This window comes from Somniosus microcephalus, chromosome 31 (assembly GCF_052327205.1).
Source record: "Somniosus microcephalus isolate GS21.2 chromosome 31, FLI_Smic_1.0, whole genome shotgun sequence".
NCBI classification, from domain to species: domain Eukaryota; kingdom Metazoa; phylum Chordata; class Chondrichthyes; order Squaliformes; family Somniosidae; genus Somniosus; species Somniosus microcephalus.
The window spans coordinates 27,432,077-27,449,906 of NC_141017.1; the positions used below are offsets into that span (position 1 = coordinate 27,432,077).

General features: G+C 45.8%; 1 protein-coding gene across 1 annotated transcript in view; it reads left to right on the forward strand.

The window, feature by feature from the left end:
• The window catches only part of prkcsh (PRKCSH beta subunit of glucosidase II), a 76,090-nt gene that overhangs the window by 36,670 nt on the left and 21,590 nt on the right, over positions 1-17,830 (forward strand). Inside the window, exons 11-12 of the mRNA XM_085971673.1 lie at positions 1,748-1,838; positions 15,249-15,318. Of these exons, the coding sequence (XP_085827799.1) occupies positions 1,748-1,838; positions 15,249-15,318 (161 nt within the window). The remainder of the gene's footprint in view (positions 1-1,747; positions 1,839-15,248; positions 15,319-17,830) is intronic.

Genomic DNA, 17,830 nt, shown 5'->3' on the forward strand with positions numbered 1-17,830 from the left:
CTCTGTTCTCTCCCTCCCTCCCTCGCCTGTGAAAATGCAGCACCTGAACTGCGGCGCCAGTAGAGTCCACTAATTCGGCACAGATTGGGGAATGAAACCGAGAGCTTTCTGCCCTGTGTGGCGCAGCGGTAAATCATTCGCTTTATACACTCGACCATCAAAGGAACAGCAGAGCTAGTGGCACTCTGATGGCACGATTGATAGTGAGTGTGTTCCGTGGTTTTAGCCCACTGGTTTTATTCTGTTGAATCTTTAATTTGCGATTTATCTGTCTAGTCTAAACACTTTGCTGTGAAATTTGGTGAACCCGAGGAGAAAGTATTTGATTTCTGTGCATCTCACTCGAGGGGGGGAAAAAAAATTCAAATTTTATTTCTCAGTAGAATAATTGTGATCGCGTGCTGCTTTTTGAAATAAGAATTCTAGCTGTCATCACTAGTTAACCTGGGTATGTATGCGAGGTGCTGGCAATAGTGGCAGGTTTGCATTTTACAGTATTTAATTTTTAATGGCAACCTTGCCAACTTCTGCTCCCAGCGAGTTGATCCAGTGAATAATTGAGCCGTACAGATCCTCAAGGTCCCAAGTCTGATTCCCACTCCCTCAAGTTCGCAGATGTCAGCTGGTGTGCTAATGGGGAGCTGCAGTGTGGCCTTGGCGTTCCTGCAGGAAGTGCTGTTTCCGAGGTCTTCATAGTTGCCTATTTGTTTTTTAATAAAAGTATGTACTTACTGGGCTAATACGCTACAAAATATTGAGCCCAAGTTTAGTTCAGTTCAGTTCAGCTTTATTTGCCATATATGTAACCAGTACAAGTACAATGGAATGCTTGTTCCCCGTGGGGACGCGTCAGCTATACATACAGCGCCGCGTTCAGAGTCAATACAATGGCTTCCCGTGGCAGTGGGAGCACGATGTCCCTCAGCCGCTCCGTCCTCCTCTTCACCGCGGCCTCCTCCTCGCTGTTGCCGGCTCCACGTGTGGTGGCCTGCTTCTCCCGCTCTGGCCGCCATGCCCTCCTCCCATCCGGACTGCGAGTTACCCGCCATGGAGCTGCCGGCTGACGTGCTGCAGCATGTCGTCGAGTCTGCTGCTGCTGCTCGTTGCGCTGCGCTCCTCCGCCCGACTCGCCGAACACATCGTCGGGATGTGAATGCTCCAATCGCCGCGGCCGCCTCCTCACCGTCGCCGGCTCCACGGCCCGGGGCCTGCTTCTCCCTCTCACGGGTCGGCCTCTGGCCGCCATGCTCGGCTCCCCTCCTCCCAGTCAGAATTCCTTCCCGACGAGGAGCTGCTGGCCGATGTGCTCCAGCGGGTCGACGTGGCTGCCGACGACTCGCCGAGCACCTCGCTCCGGTTGCGGGAGCGAGCGGCGAGAGCTGGCCACCCGAAGCAGGGAGAGCGCTCTCAGCACCGGACTGTCACGGCCGCCATCTTGACACCCTGGTGTGGTGATATGTTAAATATATGAAACATCTGATTTTTTTGACACATCGCCCAAGTGTTTTTGAAAACTTAGCGCTTGTTTTCTTTATTTTAATTTACTTGCTGTTTAAATGCACCGTATACTGGACTTTTCCATTATCATGTGTCAGCACACACTCATTCTTTGGGTACCAGTCAGCCTCTGGTGTATTGCCAATCAAACTCTGGTCTCTAAAGACAATCTAGTTCTTGCATTTTTGTTCACATCTAACGCATTGTGTCACTTGGTCTCCCGGGCAAGTAATGCTCCTTTTCTTTGCAGGACCAACGTACCCCTCACTCTGCAGAAAAGCAAGATGCAGAGGAAGAGAAAATGCCAGCGTATGATGAAGAAACACAAGCTCTGATTGATGGTATGTTTTTCTTTTAAAAATTGTCTTTTACTGGTCTAATCAACTTTAAACTGGGACAAAGAATACCGTAGCTTTTCTCGGGGGTAACGTTGCTACTTATTCTCTCTCCTTGGTGTCTCTCTTTCCCCGTCCCCTCCCTACAATGAAGAGAATCTCCGTTTCATCTGTTTTATTGGGGGAAAATGCAGGTTTCAGTCCTGACCACCTCCACCTGAGGTGCTCATTAGTGAGTTTGTAAAGAGAGTTGTGCTCATTTTTCCTCAGTTGAAAGCTGAATCTTTTTCTGGGGTGATGCTCCAGGGAGTGACCTCGCGTTCAAGTGACGAAGCATCGGCCAACTCTGAAGCTTCGATCCTGAGCGCAGGTGGCCTTAGGACTTCAACCTGACAAACATCTGGTTAGATGCCCTCTAATACCTCCCTGTTTCACTTTCTTCTATTATGTGCCTTTTCTGCCCTGCAACCAATGTGTTCTCGAACTTATTATTTGGATGTGGCCCCTTCACAATACCGTGCATGTTTGGTTTCTCCTATTTAAAAGCTGTCTCACTGGCTGCGCAGCATAAAGGGAACATTGCCGTACAACCCTTTGAAATCTCTGCACTCCTCCAATTCTGGCTTCTTGTACAGCCCAATTTTAATCGCTCTACCATTAGCAGTTGCCTAGGCCCTAAGCTCTGCAATTCCCTCTCTTTCTCTCTCGGGACCTTTTACTGTGTTAAAAGCACTATATAAATGAAAGTTTTATTGTATTATTTTCCTCCTTTGGTTGACTTGACCATTGCCTTATTCTTGGTTCTGCGCAATATAAACCATGGTAAAGGACACGTCCGAGAATATTCACAAAAATTGTTTTAGCCTTCCTGTCCGCAAGGTAAAAATGGAAGTTTCAACACGTCTGCTTTTGATTGCCATTTTTCTTTTTCTTGTCAGCTTTCTGCCCTCAATTCATCCCAGTGGTATGCTCAGTTCTCGCGTTGGTGTATTACTTGAAAGTAAGAATACAGAATTGTACACAGATCTTAAAAAAAAAAGTGTGCTTTATACAGCTAGCGATATTTTCATGTTCCCCGCAAAAGTATATTTCTCTCATTTTCTCTTCCTCTCCTTACAGTGCACGTGACTGTCGCCCTCTGATACCTTGTGTAATTGGCCATTGTGCACAACTAAACCTCACTGGAGTGTCAGCAGAGGGCATCAGTACTGAAGCTGGTGCTGCCCTCAGCCAGTATCCATACAAGCCCCTTCCACCAGGGATTCCTGAACAGTGGCCTGGAGTGGGAAAGAGGGCCATTCCCCCCCCCTTCCTCATGTCCATGGTGCTGCAGCCAACCTGCAGCGAGTCTTTCACCATCCAGGCTGAGTCAGACCCCTCTGCACAAACGAGGAACCAAATCTGGGACCTTTCCGTCTCTGATAATGGTGACTGAACCTCTCCTGAGTCTGTGGGAGAGCCCCGTTTATTCTTGGGTGATGTGAAAGTGGTAGTCAGACTAACGATATGAAATTAAAGTGGGTGTAATAATGAAATGGGTTTGAAGCCAATATTAAAAACAATATATATTTTAGACTGCTTGAAAATGCATTCTTGGCAACCTTGCCGTAGTCTAAGCAGAGGGTGCATTGTCCGGTCTGCCTGGTTAGTGATCTGTTGCATATAAACACTGACATCAGGGATTTATAGAATGATACAAAGTGAATTATTTGCAAGGAAACCAAGCTTGTCAGTTTTAAAGTGGAACCTCAATTATCAGCCATAATGGCAGAGATCTTCTGGTGAATAATGGGAATGGCTGGAAACCGGAGACTTCCCAAATTTTCAGCTTGCATATATGGTACAGCGATACTCTAGTGGTGGGAATGAAGTCAGTACGGCACAAGTAGTGAACACCATGAGTCTACAATATGCAAAAAACCTGTAAAAGTGAATAGACAGAATGGTGGACGATTGGAGTGCAGATAAATGGAGGTCCCAGCGGTTATTTTTTATTTTGGGACTGGTGTAAAACGCTCGCTGTTCTTTATTTTTCTCCCCTGTTGACTCGTGCTGGAGTACTGTTCCAGAAGGAGTAGCAGCCTCGCTACAGCCATTTTTTTTTCCATGTACAAGCCGACCCAGCCATTGACAGCAGGTTATTTAACTGCTGGAGGCATCACAGCTGAGCCTAACCTGGCCTTGCTTGACAGCCACGTGCACGTAGATTCGTTGCACAATACAGGAAACTCTCTTTTAACCGGCACCTTAAAATATCCGGAAATCTCTTAACCGGCAAAATTCAGGAGTAGGTTCAGCTAAGTTTTACTATATATTAGTGGCCGTGTAACCGGGGTTCCTGGCTCTGTGGCTGTGTAACCGGGGTTCCTGCACCTGTGGCAGTGCAACAGGGACTCCTGGATCTGTGGCCGTGTAACCAGGACTCCTGGATCTGTGGCCGTGTAACCGGGGTTCCTGGATCTGTGGCCGTGTAACCGGGGTTCCTGGATCTGTGGCCGTGTAACCGGGGTTCCTGGATCTGTGGCCGTGTAACCAGGACTCCTGGATCTGTGGCCGTGTAACCGGTGTTCCTGGATCTGTGGCCGTGTAACCAGGACTCCTGGATCTGTGGCCGTGTAACCGGGGTTCCTGGATCTGTGGCCGTGCAACAGGGACTCCTGGATCTGTGGCCGTGTAACCGGGGTTCCTGCACCTGTGACCGTGTACGGGGCTCGCGTACCTTGGTAAGTATACCTCTCTGTAATCCGGACTTTTTGATCAACCGGCACCACGCCAGTCCCGTCGGTGCCAGATAAAGAGTTTCCTGTACTTTTGTTTCTCTCGTCTTCGCCTACTGGCACTGATACTAATTGCGATGCCCCAACTGTTGCTCTGGCTGAGGTCAACAACAGAGCTATCAGACTTGGTGCTTTTACTCAATGGGCCATTGGGATAGCGCTTTGACATTTTTTTAGAAGTGAAAACAGCATCGTTAAAATAAAAAATCCCCTTTGGGTAGCAACAGTCACAACAGCGATTTTAGATGCGATCTGACGATTCATCAAACGTTAAGTGTCATTTTCCATTGGGGCACGTCCCTGCAATTATAGAAACAAAACACAAGGTGAAATCCTACAGGGTCACCATTGGGGGCTGCAAGTTGTCTACTTATTTTAGTTATACCCGTGATAAATGTTCATGCTTTCAAGAGGAGCGAGCAGGTGCATCACCACTTTATTTACAGCTGTCTTGCTCTTTATAATTTGCAGGTGTGTCGCCATTTAATTCATGTGGGTGTCTGATGCTTGTTTACACAACGCAAAATACAAAATGAAACCAGGCTTGCGGCAGGTTGAGACCTGTTGGCTGGGCTGCATGCTGGGTTCGGGTTTCATCCCAACTAAAGCTGCTTTTTGGTGAGGGAAATGCAGATTAAGTAGCGTGTGTGGGGGTTTTTTGCACTTGGGTGCTGCCTTGCACCCTGACCAGTACAGGACAAGACATGTAAACGGCGACGGTTGGCATCTATACATTTATGAATTGCAGGGAAGCAGCGGGCACAAATAGCCTTTGCTTTGGAGACATGCTATTTACGAAGCTGCTGCTAAACCCAAATGAAAACATTGCGCAAATTAACTGAGACAGAAGGAAGAGCTGCGAATGCTGGAAGTCTGAAACAAACACATTCCTAGAAATACACAGGAGAGTTCTGATTAAGTGTGACACCCGGACCTTAACTTGTCTTTCTCGTTCAGATGCTGATTGACTTGCTGAGCATTCCCAGTTTTTATTTCGAGCATATTTATACGAGCTCCTTGTGCTGCATGCACAGTCTACCTTTTCCACAAATATCGGCTACTTTGTTGTGAGCAGCCTGCACCATGACCAGTTTATATAATATCCGTGTACAATAATTGACATTGAACTAGACGTGTACCAGGTGTAATTTTTGCCTTTTAGCTGGTGTTCTGCACTCAGTTAGGTGTATGAATAATTTTACTCATTGCAGATTTCATATCCAGTTGCTTGCTGCTTTTACTTGGCCTTATGCTGTAATGCACAACAAATCATCTAAGTAAAGCTGGGTTTCAAGTCCATATGTCATTACAGGAAACTTTTTTTATCCGGGACCGACGTGGTGCCGGTTCAACAAAAATTCCGGATAACCGAAAGCTGTAGTAAAAGATACGGAGAGATGAGAGCTTCGTATAAAGCAACAAACCCTGTTGCTTAGCAACAGGTTCAGAACAATGGCCACAAGTTGCAAGCGTCTCTGTAGCTTAGCAACAGCTGCAGCCACACCCAATTGCACAGCAACAGATCGAGGAAGGCAAGTACAATATGAGGTAAAACTTACCTGAACCTACTCCTGAATTTTGCCGGTTAACCGAGATTTCCGGTTATTTAGGTGCCGGTAAATTGAAAGTTTCCTGTACTTGTTTGAAACCAAGATAATGCTTACTGGTGAATACTGTGGGACTCTAGGTACCTACTTGCTGATCAACTTGATTTTTTTAAATGTATTCATTCACAGGGTGTTGGCATTGCTGGCAAGGCCAGCATTTATTGCCCATCCCTAATTGCCCTTGAGAAGCTGGTGGCGAGCTGCCTTTTTGAACCGCTGCAGTCCGTGTGGTGAAGGTGCTCCCACAGTGCTGTTAGGGAGGGAGTTCCAGGATTTTAACACAGCAACCATGAAGGAATGGTGATATACAGGAAACTTTGTGCTATCCGGCACCGACGGGACCGAGCTGTTGCTGTTCCCTCAAAACTGCCGGGCACTCCAGCGCTAATGTTGAAAGATACGGAAGCTTCTGAGCTCCGTATCTGTCAACAAACCCTGTTGCTTAGCAACAGCTTCTGAACAGTCCAAGCGTCTCTGTAGCTTAGCAACAGCTTCAGCAGAGCTTGACTGTTGAGGAAAAAAGCAACGAGAAAAATAAACCTAACTAAAACGGCACCTGATTTTTGCCGGTGGCTTGAGCATTCCAGACGGTTAGCCTTCGGATAACACACAGTTTCCTGTATTTCCAAGTCAGGATGGTGTTTAACTTGGAGGTGCTGGTGTTTAATGTTCCTTTAAATTTTTTTGGGTGCGTGACCCCTTTAAGGGGTTGCATGGCCCACTCAATACCACGCATGTGTGGTTTTTCCTATTTAAAAGCCAGTGAACCGGCTGCGTGGGAGCTGCAGAGCTGCGCAACCACGCAGCTTAAAGGGAACATTGGTGGTGTTTTCATGCGCCTGCTGCTCTTGGCCTTCTAGGTGGTAGGGGTCTCGGGTTTGGGAGGTGCTGTCGAAGAAGTCTTGGGAAGCTGCTGCAGTGCATCTTGTACACACTGCAGCCACGTCGTGCCGGTGGTGGAGGGAGTGAAGGTTTAAGGTGGTGGAATGGGGTGCTGATAAAGCGGGCTGCTTTGTCCTGGATGGTGTCGAGCTTCTTGAGTGTTGTTGGAGCTGCACTCATCCAGGCAAGTGGAGAGTATTCCATCACACTCCTGACTTGTGCCTTGTAGATAGTGAAAAGGCTTTGGGGAGTCAGGAGGTGAGTTACTTGCTGCAGAATACCCAGCCTCTGACCTGCTCTTGTAGCCACAGTATTTATGTGGCTGGTCCAGTTAAGTTTCTGGTCAGTGGTGACCACTCGGATGTTGATGGTGGGGGATTTGACCATGGTAATGCCATTAACTGTCACGGGAAGATGGATAGACTTTCTTGTTGGCCATTGCCTGGTACTTGTGTGGCGTGAATGTTACTTGCTACTCATCAGCTCGAGCCTAGATGTTGTCCAGGTCTTGCTGCATGAGGGCATGGACTGCTTCATTATCTGAGCAATTGCGAATGGAGCTGAACACTGCAATCATCAGCGAACATCCCCACTTCTGACCTCACTTGCAGCTGACTACTACAGTAGTGTTGCATAGGATTACATGGATAGGCAAAGAGGAGAGGGCCATACAAAAGTTGTGCAGGATTTCAAAGATGCTGCCTTGGGCTGCAGTTTTAGTTTAAAATGCAAGAAATTATAAAAACTGAAGGGGGAAGGAGGAGGCAAGATGTCTATATATGCAGCTGACTCATCGAGAGGTTCAGAGGGTGTTGATCACGATTTAGTCATCTCGTTGTCCTATTTTCATTCTGTGTAGTAATAATCACACTTGCAGCAGTCAGTTCATTCTTTCTCATGATGGCAGTGCATTCCACATAGTAAACATTTGCACTGTTTAATTGATGTAGTAACTAAAATTGACACGGGTACCAGCAAATAAAGCAATGGAGGAAGTTTTTTTTTATTGCCAGTAAAATTGTACATCAGTCCTTGTCATTTTGAAATGTTAAGCACTGTATATGGAATCTTCCTGCAGTGCTTACGATGCCACTGACACCTGGCAGCCAGAGAAAATCCTCCCCTCAATGTGTGTGTATCTGCACTCCTATTAAGTCTCAGCTTTTTGGGTAGCAAGGAATAGTTTAAGTGGTTCATTTTTTTTCCAAAAGGTGCCTCATCAGACTAAAGACTTGAATTTACATAGTGCCTTTCACGACCTCAGGACTTCCCAAAACACTTCACAACCAATGAAGTACTTTTTTTTTTGAAGTGTATTCACTATATTGTAATGTAGGAACTAATCATTAGCTTGCATTTATATAGCACCTTTAATATAGTAAAATATCCCAAGGCGCTTCACAGGAGCGTTATCAAACAAAATTTGACACCGAGCCGCATTTTGTTATAGGACAGATGACCAAAAGCTTGGCCAAAGAGGTAGGTTTTAAGGAGCGTCTTAAAGGAGGTGACAGGTTTATGGAGGGAATTCCAGAGTTTAGGGCCTAGCCAGGTGAAAGCACCGCTGCCAGTGGAGGAGCGATTAAAATAGGGGATGCGCAAGAGGCCAGAATTGGAGGCGCGCAGGGATCTTGGAGGGTAGTAGGACTGGAGGAGGTTAGAGACGGGAGGGGTGAGGCCATGGGGGGATTTGAAAATGAGGATGGGAGTTTTTTAAATTGAGGCGTTGCTGGACCGGGAGCCAATGTAGGTCAGCGAGCACAGGGGTGATGGGTTAACCGGACTCGGTGTAAGTTAGGACACGGGCAGCAGAGTTTTGAACGAGCTCAAGTTTATGGAAGATGGGAGTCCAGCCAGGAGTGCGTTGGAATAATCAAGTCCAGAGGTAACGCAGGCCTAGATGAGGGTTTCGGCAGCAGATGAGCTGAGACGGACGGAGTTGGGTGATGTTACCGAGGTGGCAGTAGGCGGTCTTGGTGATGGTGCGGATATGTGGTTGGCAGCACATCTGGGGGTCAATACGACGCCAAGGTTGCGACCGGACTGGTTCGGCTTCAGATGGTTACCAGGGATGGAATCGGTGGCGAGGGAACGGAGTTTGTGGCGGGCATCCAAGACGATGGCTTTGGCCTTCCCAATATTTAGTTGGAGAAAATTTCTGCTCATCCAGTACTGGATGTCGGGACAATTCAGAGACTGTAGATAAGTACGCAGCAACTGTTATTTATTGTGCAGGGTCCTCTATACTAGATTATGATTCATTTTATTGGCCATGTGAATTTGTGGTCCATGGCATGCTTTCTGCTTAAATGGCTTTTGAAAAATCTTCAGATATCATTGCATGTCAAAAATCCTGTTTCCAGATCTGACGTTGTGGGAAGAGAACATAATGGGAACTGAGCGACTTCAGCTTTTCTATAATTTTATTTCTTTGCTGAGCAATTCTTGTTTTGAGAGGTCAGGACAAGGAGAGGCCACAGCAGGCTTCACCGTTCTATTTCAGCAAAGCTGCTGCTGCAGCAGAAAACCGCTGGCAGTGTTCCTTTTTTTTTTTATTTTCTGCTTCCTTGCTTTATCCTCTTTATCTTTCGTTTTTTAAACACATCAAAGGACGGGTCAGGGCTGAGCCAGCAGCTTCCTGCCAGCACTTATCCTTGTACCAGGGTGGTTTCGGGCTTCCATCTATGAACGTGACCTAGATTTATGGAGCAAGTCCGCTGGATACCGATTCATTTGACAAACCGAAGAGAATTTTTTCTTTTTGAAGTTCAAGGCTTGAAACTACAAAATGAGCAGAGAAGGCTTATCTGAATCTTTTTGTGATCCGAGAACATAGAATTGACAGAAGGAGTCAGAATTTTCTTTTTGGCTTCAGGCTTATATGCCCCGTAAATATCTGTTTGGTTTCTATCAAACCTCCTTGTAATGGTAAATTATTTTAGCTGAAAAGAGGTAAGACTCCTTAAGTTGTGGGCTTCATTTACAGCTGCCATTTTGAAAACATTTTATTTTCAAAATGGAGGGTGTGAATAATGCCTCTTTTTCTTAAGAAGCAATGGAAGCGTAAAGCATTTACAGTATATTACATTAGCCAAGTGCTGGTGGTAATGAATGGGCTATTTTATACTTGTTCCAAATAAGTAGCAACTTACAAGCGTTGACAAATATTACAAGTACCAAGAAGGCTTCTACCGAGAGGGGGGCAACAAGCTGCTCCTAATTGTGCAGAGGATGAGCTGTGAGGAAGGTTCAGGCCTCTGTTTTTACAGGCTAAGAAAGAAGGTGTGGTTAAGGAGGCATTCATCATCAATGTATATAAAATACTCAATCGTGCAGATAAATTAAACCCAGATTATTGCTTCAAAGTAAACCAGGAAGGTAGGACAGAGCGCATAAATGAAAATGAGTGTAAAGTAACTTAAAACGGCAGGGAAGAGTGATAAATGTTTGACGTAATCAGGGTTATAGAGACAGAAACATTGGTATTGTTCAAAGTGCAGCTGGATGCTGTGTTGGAGAAATTAGAATACTGGAGGGCTGAATTTTGGGGATAGTCCTTGACTTTTCTGATTGGGTGTTTTAAAAAATAAAAATAAATAAATAAATAAATAAATTATATCTATGTTGTATATTTTTTCATAATCATGCACTTCTGTTGCATCTGGCCTCCCTCATCTTCTTTCAGCAACCTTGCCAAATTAGTCCAGTGGGGTCCTGCTTAATGGATTAAGACCCTTGACAACCGTAAGTAAGGAAGAGCATGTCTCCGTCCCCACCCTCGCCTCCCCCTTCTCTGCGTGCAATTTGCTGGAAAGGGGAGCCCCCTATTGAGGATTCTAATTGAACAACCTGAGAGGGAAAAAAAAAATCTAATTGTTAATCACAAGAGACCTCCGTATATTTAGTCACTTCCCTGTCAGAGTGAAATTAGTGTTGTATTTTGTGACCTGTTTTGTCCCCGAAATTCTGACCCAGTTGATGACCCGGGGTGAAACCCATCAATCTGCCACTTTACTAGCAGGCAGCCTGGCACCTAGCACTTTGAGACGTAATATGCTCAAGATAACCTCTTTAATCATTGAATTTGCTCCCGTTCCTAGTCAGCACAACATTTTATTTAGTTTTTTTTTAATCATTCTGCACACTTGTGTGATTTTCATATGCGGAAATGGATTTGCTGTGGGTTTTTAAAAAATTTATTTTTGCATAGTGATAATGTTTTAAAAAAAAAAAAAAAAAAAAATCGATTGTCATGAAATATGGAGTAGCTGCGGTCCCCGAAGAGAAGACGGTGTTTGTGTAAGTGGCTGTGTCAGCGTGCATGAAGCTGATGTCACTGTCTCCGAGGATGGCAGGTGCTGGTTCCTGCTGGGAGGATAATGCAGCATTTTCCAACCTAAATTGCTGGCTCTCGGCTCAAGGCTGCAGCCTTTCTGGCGCCATGTCGTGCAGGAGCCTGGCCCTGCTGTGAGCATGTAGCGCTACACTTGAGACCCATTTAAGAGAGGTTTTCTTAACCCCTTCAAACACTAGGTTTTCTTTATGGAACGTTTCCAGTTCCCCCGTCGTCTGATGTGTAATTATTTTTCACTCTCTCCATCATCTTCACCAAGCATCCTGCTGCATAGACTTCAGCTGGTTTTTTTGCCAATTCTGAAGCTTGGCGTTGAATTGCAGCAAATGCCGACGGAGCAGTGCGTTGTGCCATAACTTTCACTTCCAACGTGGCTCATTGGTAGCGCACTCCCCTTTTTTGAGTCAGAAGGCCATTGGTTCCAAGCCCCATTCCTGGGCTCCAGAATATCCTGCAGGCTGACGCTCCAGTGCAGCACTGAGGGAGCACAGCATCGCTGTCTTTCCGATACGGCGTCGAATCGAGGCGACCTCTGGTGGATATCGAAGATCCAATGGCACTGTTCGGAGAAGAGCATGGAAGTTGCCCCGGTGTCCTGGACAACATTTATTTATTCATCGACCGACGTCGCCAAAAATAGATTAACTGGTCATTTATCATGATTGTGCAAACTGGCTGCATTTGCCTACCCAACGATGACTACATTTCAGAAGTAATTGGTTGGCTGTGAAGTGCTTTGGGATGTCTGGAGGTAAAAGGTGCTATGTTATTGCAAGTCCTTTAGAGACTAACTGTTTACTAACCGTTTAATTTTCAAAACTTTTTTTGCCAGTTTTCCTTCTCTTTTTCCCCCCCCCCCCCCGCCTCCCGAATGCACTAACTCTTGCTGGTCCTTCGCAGCCGTTCTTAATGTGAGCCCAATGAATTGACAGAGAAGGGCATCATATCGGAGATGGATCCTATTGCTAATCTGCGTCCATACAAATGCTTCTTCCAGCATGGGTCAGTGGATAGCAATCTGGAGAAGGACCTGGGCTGATTACATAGAAACATAGTAGATAGGAGCAGGAGTAGGCCATTCAGCCCCTCGAGCCCCCTCCGCCATTTAATGAGATCATGGCTGATCATCCAAACTCAGTACCCTGTCCCTGCCTTCTCCCCATATCCCTTGATCCCTTTAGCCTTAAGAAATATATCTAACTCCTTCTTGAATATATTTAGTGAATTGGCCTCCACTGCCTTGTGTGGTAGAGAATTCCACAGGTTCACCACTCTCTGGGTGAAGAAATTCCTCCTCATCTCTGTCCTAAATGGCTTACCCCTTATCCTTAGACTGTGACCCCTGGTTCTGGACTCCCCCGCCATTGGGAACATCCTTCCTGCATCTAGTCTGTCTAGTCCTGTTAGAATTTTATAAGTTTCAATGATTCTTTGGCCTTTTTTTAGTTCATGGGTGCTGAGGTAACCCGACCTTGGTTCTTGTTGAAAGCGGCTATCTCGGCACGGACCAGGACTTGAACCTGAGACTTTCTACGCTCAATCCCTCGCTGCGACACTAGGGGTCATCATTGGCCAGTAGATCATCAAGGGAGCACCCCAGTAATTCTTACAACCTTAGTTATTTCTTCTAGCATTGCAGTGAGTATTGTTAAATTGCAGAGTGACCAATTTATGCTTCAGTGCACCTAGTACGGAATTAACTTCTGAGATATTTCTCGTGCAAATCCCAGCAAATTTTGTATCTCAAAACACTTGTTCTGGTTGATGCGCTACTTGTTGCTTATAGAACTCTGAAAGTTGGTGCATAAATAGCCCCAAGACTACTTTTTGATGCCCCTCACTGTCTGATTCCATCATTGCATCTGTCTGGATTCCCCCCCCCAACCAGCTTGTGAAACCAATATTTACACTTCGTTTTACAAGCTAGATGCTAAGGAACATCATCTTGTGCCTGTGCATGAGATTCCACGTGTAATTCCTTCTGGTCTGCTTGACAGTCGAGATAAATGAAGGCGAAGTACTTTGCGTGGAGTGAGGAGAGAGGAAGACATTGGAAGCAATTTCTAGTTTTACAGGAGCACAGAAACGTGCTTATTAAGAAAGAATGAATGTATTTTTATGTACAGGAAACTTTGTGCTATCCGGCACCGACGGGACCGAGCTGTTGCCGTCCCATCAAAACTGCCGGACAAACCAGCGCTAATGTTAAAACATACGGAAGCTTTTGAGCTCCGTATCTGGCAACAGCTTCTAAACAGTCGGCCGTAGCTTGCAAGCGTCTCTGTAGCTAAGCAACAGCTTTAGCTAGACCTTGCAGAGCCTGACTAGTGGAAAAAAAAGCAACGAAAAGGGAAAAAAAACTTACTGAACCGACTCCTGAATTTTGCCGGTGGCTCGAGCATTCCGGACAGTTAACCTCCGGATAAACCAAAGTTTCCTGTAGCACCTTTTTAATGTTCTCAAGATGTCCTATAGTACTTTAGTCAACAAATTACTTTTGAAGTGTAGTCACAGGCTAATATGTCAGCCAATTTGCACGCACACTGCAATGAGGTAAACGACTAGATAATCCGTATTTAGTGCTGTTGAATAACTTTTGCCCACATCCGATCATCTGCCCCACTCCTCTTCAAATAGTGCTATAGAATCTTTTGCATCTACCTGAGCAGGCAGACAGGGCCTCCGTTTAACGTCTCATCCGAATAATGCAAGGGCAGCTCCCTGCTGTGAGCGGCAGTGAAAGTTGACTTGTGACTGAAGGAAATGGAGTAGAATACCTTTGTGGGAGGAGGATCATCAGTGGGGAGGTGCTGGGATGTATGTAGCCGTGTACGTTAATGCTCGATAATCACACTTGCGTTAAAAGATTCATTGTCTCCATGCACGCAGCCGGGCAGCCTATTTCTCGGAGCTGTCTTGTAAACTCTTTACCTTCAATCTGGCTGCTGGTTAATCATTTCGGCTTTCTGAAGTGACTGTTTTATATAACCCAAAAAAAAAGCTTTTCCCATTTCCAGAATCCCAGGCTACTGGCCTACATGTGACTTGCCTTGACACCTCTGCTGGTATCGGTGTACCCAGTTTCAAAGAGATGCCTGAGTGATGACTCACTGCCTTTTTCTTTGTGACTTTTGGGAGTATGTAGACATATCACCACCTGCAGTACACTGATTTGCCAGCGTTCTGCAGTTTACCGAATAATACCTCTGCTCGTATAATTGTGTAAAGCACTTTGAGACATTTTGACATGCAAGATGTTATACTAATGCTACAGGAAACTCTCTCTTAACCGGCACCTAAATATCCGGAAATCGCTCTTAACCGGCAAAATTCAGGAGTAGGTTCAGGTAAGTTTTACTATATATTAGTGGCCGTGTAACCGGGGTTCCTGGATCTGTGGCCGTGTAACCGGGGTTCCTGGATCTGTGGCCGTGTAACCGGGGTTCCTGGATCTGTGGCCGTGTAACCGGGGTTCCTGGATCTGTGGCCGTGTAACCGGGGCTCCTGCTCCAGTGGCCGTGTACGGAGCTCTCGTACCTTTTAACTATACCTCTCTGTAATCCGGACTTTTTGATCAACCGGCACCACGCCGGTCCCGTCGGTGCCGGATAAAAAAGACTTTCCTGTATTATCATCGCCTTTTCCTTTTTGTGGAGAAATAAAGGGCTGATGACCGATGCACACCCAACAGGTTTACACTTGTTGTGCTACAGCAAAGTTGTCCTGCTTGCTGGAATCCTGTTTCATGCTGTGTTTAGCCTACTGCCTGTTTACCCGCATGTCATTTGCTTTTCAGTTGCCGACAAAGCTAGAAATGAATTCTCCGAAGCAGAGAAGTCGCTGAAGGAGGTGGAGAATGCGATCGGGTAACGTACCTCAAATATAAAACCTATTATCTGTTTGATATTCAATGCAAGTAATGCGTCTGGCATTTCGAAAAACCTGAAGCAACTTTTTTAATTAAGCTGAGAAAATCTCTCTCGGAGAAGCCACAATATCTGTTGGGCCCAGACCTTGAAGTAGTAGCGTGATTTGCTATTTGCAAGTCTCCCCATTAAAGCAGAGGGACTGGCAGATAAAGCGTTGAAGATAAAATACTGCTAAACTCCTGTTATCTTGAGGCGAATTGGTGGTTGGAGGGGGCAGAGAAGACGTAGGAAAAGAAAAGGTGTTCTTCTGCAGTAGTTAATGCAGAGCATAAAGTATCTTTACAGTATCTGTAACTGGCTGAGGGCGCTTGACAGAGTTAACCCAGGAGGTAACTTGATCTGTCACCCAAGACCCGAATGGCAGAAAAACTTAAAAATAATAATAATTGGTGTGATTTAAGCGATTTCCTGTGCAGTACTGAAATGTTAATCTAAGAGTTGCTGAGTCTATCCCCAGGGGACAAGATAACCTTCCAAAACCACATTCAAATCTGGCCCACAAAAGACCCAGCCAAATATGCAATGTCTCTATAACTTGTGTTTGCAGGAGGTAGAACTGATCTGCTTCCAGTGGCTTTGCCTTGGTTCACTATTTGTATTCGGGAGCAATGGAGAGAACTTGGGCTCTCCAGGAGGTGGCATAGTGGTTAGCACTGTTGCCTCACAGCGCCAGGGACCCGGGTTCGAATCCGGCCTCGGGCGACTGTCTGTGTGGAGTTTGCACATTCTCCCCGTGTTTGCGTGGGTTTCCTCCGGGTGCTCCGGTTTCCTCCCACAGTCCAAAGATGTGCGGGTTAGGTTGATTGGCTATGATAAATTGACCCTTAGTGTTAGGGGGATTAAATACGTGGGGTTACGGGGATAGGGTGGGATATGTGTTGGTGTAGGGGTTACGGGGATCGGGTGGGATATGTGTCGGTGCAGGCTCGATGGGCCGAAATGGCCTCTATCTGCACTGTGGGGTTTCTGTGATTCTGTGAATATGAATGCTAGAATATTTCATTGGCCACACCAGCACCTCTCCTCTTGAAACGCTTTACTGTCGATTGAACTGAGTACATTCTACTTTTTTTTTTAAAAGGGAAATTTCCCTTTGTATGGGCCAAATTGGAAATTACTGCATTCTTTTGTTTCAAAAAGGTATTCAGTGAAACGAGCTTTTGTTGCATAGTTTATTGAATTCTTACTATACTTTGGTTATTAGAAGTGTTATTCATCGTCCGCATTAGGCTGAATATGGCTGTACCCGAGTGTGTTGAGGCTGACTGGTTCAGAGCTGAAGGAAGCTCAGTGCAGTGGGCTGATGGGCACTTTCAGGTATTAGTCTGCCTTGACTAATAATCTGAACTTGTCAACACATCACACCATTTCTGCTTTACCAATAAAGCCCTGCCCTACATTCTAGAGAGTCTTTATTTTTCTGCAATATGTTAAGTATACTACGCCGGTCGCGCACTCCCTCATTCTGTGGCACGTAGTCAGCTGCACACTTCAACTACCAGCTGGAGCTTCATAAGCTTTAGAGGCCCATACTTATACCTGCAGCGTCACTAATGCGCTCGGAGGGAAACGTGCTTTGTGGGCAAAGCCTTGGGTGATCCACCAGTTAGCACCAAGTATGGTACTGAGCTAAGCTTAACTCTTGCATCTGATTGGTGTTGCAATCTAGACTCCTCGCTGAGGGGCTCCTTACCTCCTTCCTTGCCTTTCCACTAGAATCTACTGACTTTTCCAACCCAAGTTTGGTATCGCCCGAACATCGCTGCTTGCTGCAGTTGTACAGGGCCTTGGTGAGACCACACCTTGAGTATTGTGTGCAGTTTTAGTCGCCTTATCTGAGGAAGGATGTTCTTGCCATGGAAGGAGTTCAGCGAAGATTCACCAGGCTGATACTTGGGATGGCAGGAATGATGTATGAGGAGAGATTGGGTCGATTGGGCTTATACTCGCTGGAGTTTAGAAGAATGAGAGGGGATCTCATTGAAACTTATAAAATTCTGACAGGACTAGACAGACTAGATGCAGGAAGGATGTTCCCGATGGTCGGGGAGTCCAGAATCAGGGGTCATAGTCTAAGGATAAGGGGTAAGCCATTTAGGACTGAGATGAGGAGGAATTTCTTCACCCAGAGAGTGGTGAACCTGTGGAATTCTCTACCACAGAAGGCAGTAGAGGCCAATTCATTAAATATATTCAAGAAGGAGTTGGATATATTTCTTAAGGCTAAAGGGATCAAGGGGTATGGGGAGAAAGCAGGGACAGGGTACTGAATTTGAATGGCGGAGCAGGCTCGAGGGGTTGAATGGCCTACTCCTGCTCCTATCTTCTATGTTTCTTCCCCCGACACTTGGTTTAAAAAAAAAAAAAAAAAAAAAATTTGCTTTTGTGCACTGACCTATGTGCTTTCATATTTGGCATGGTGAAGTGGTTGGTATTCTCCACTCATATT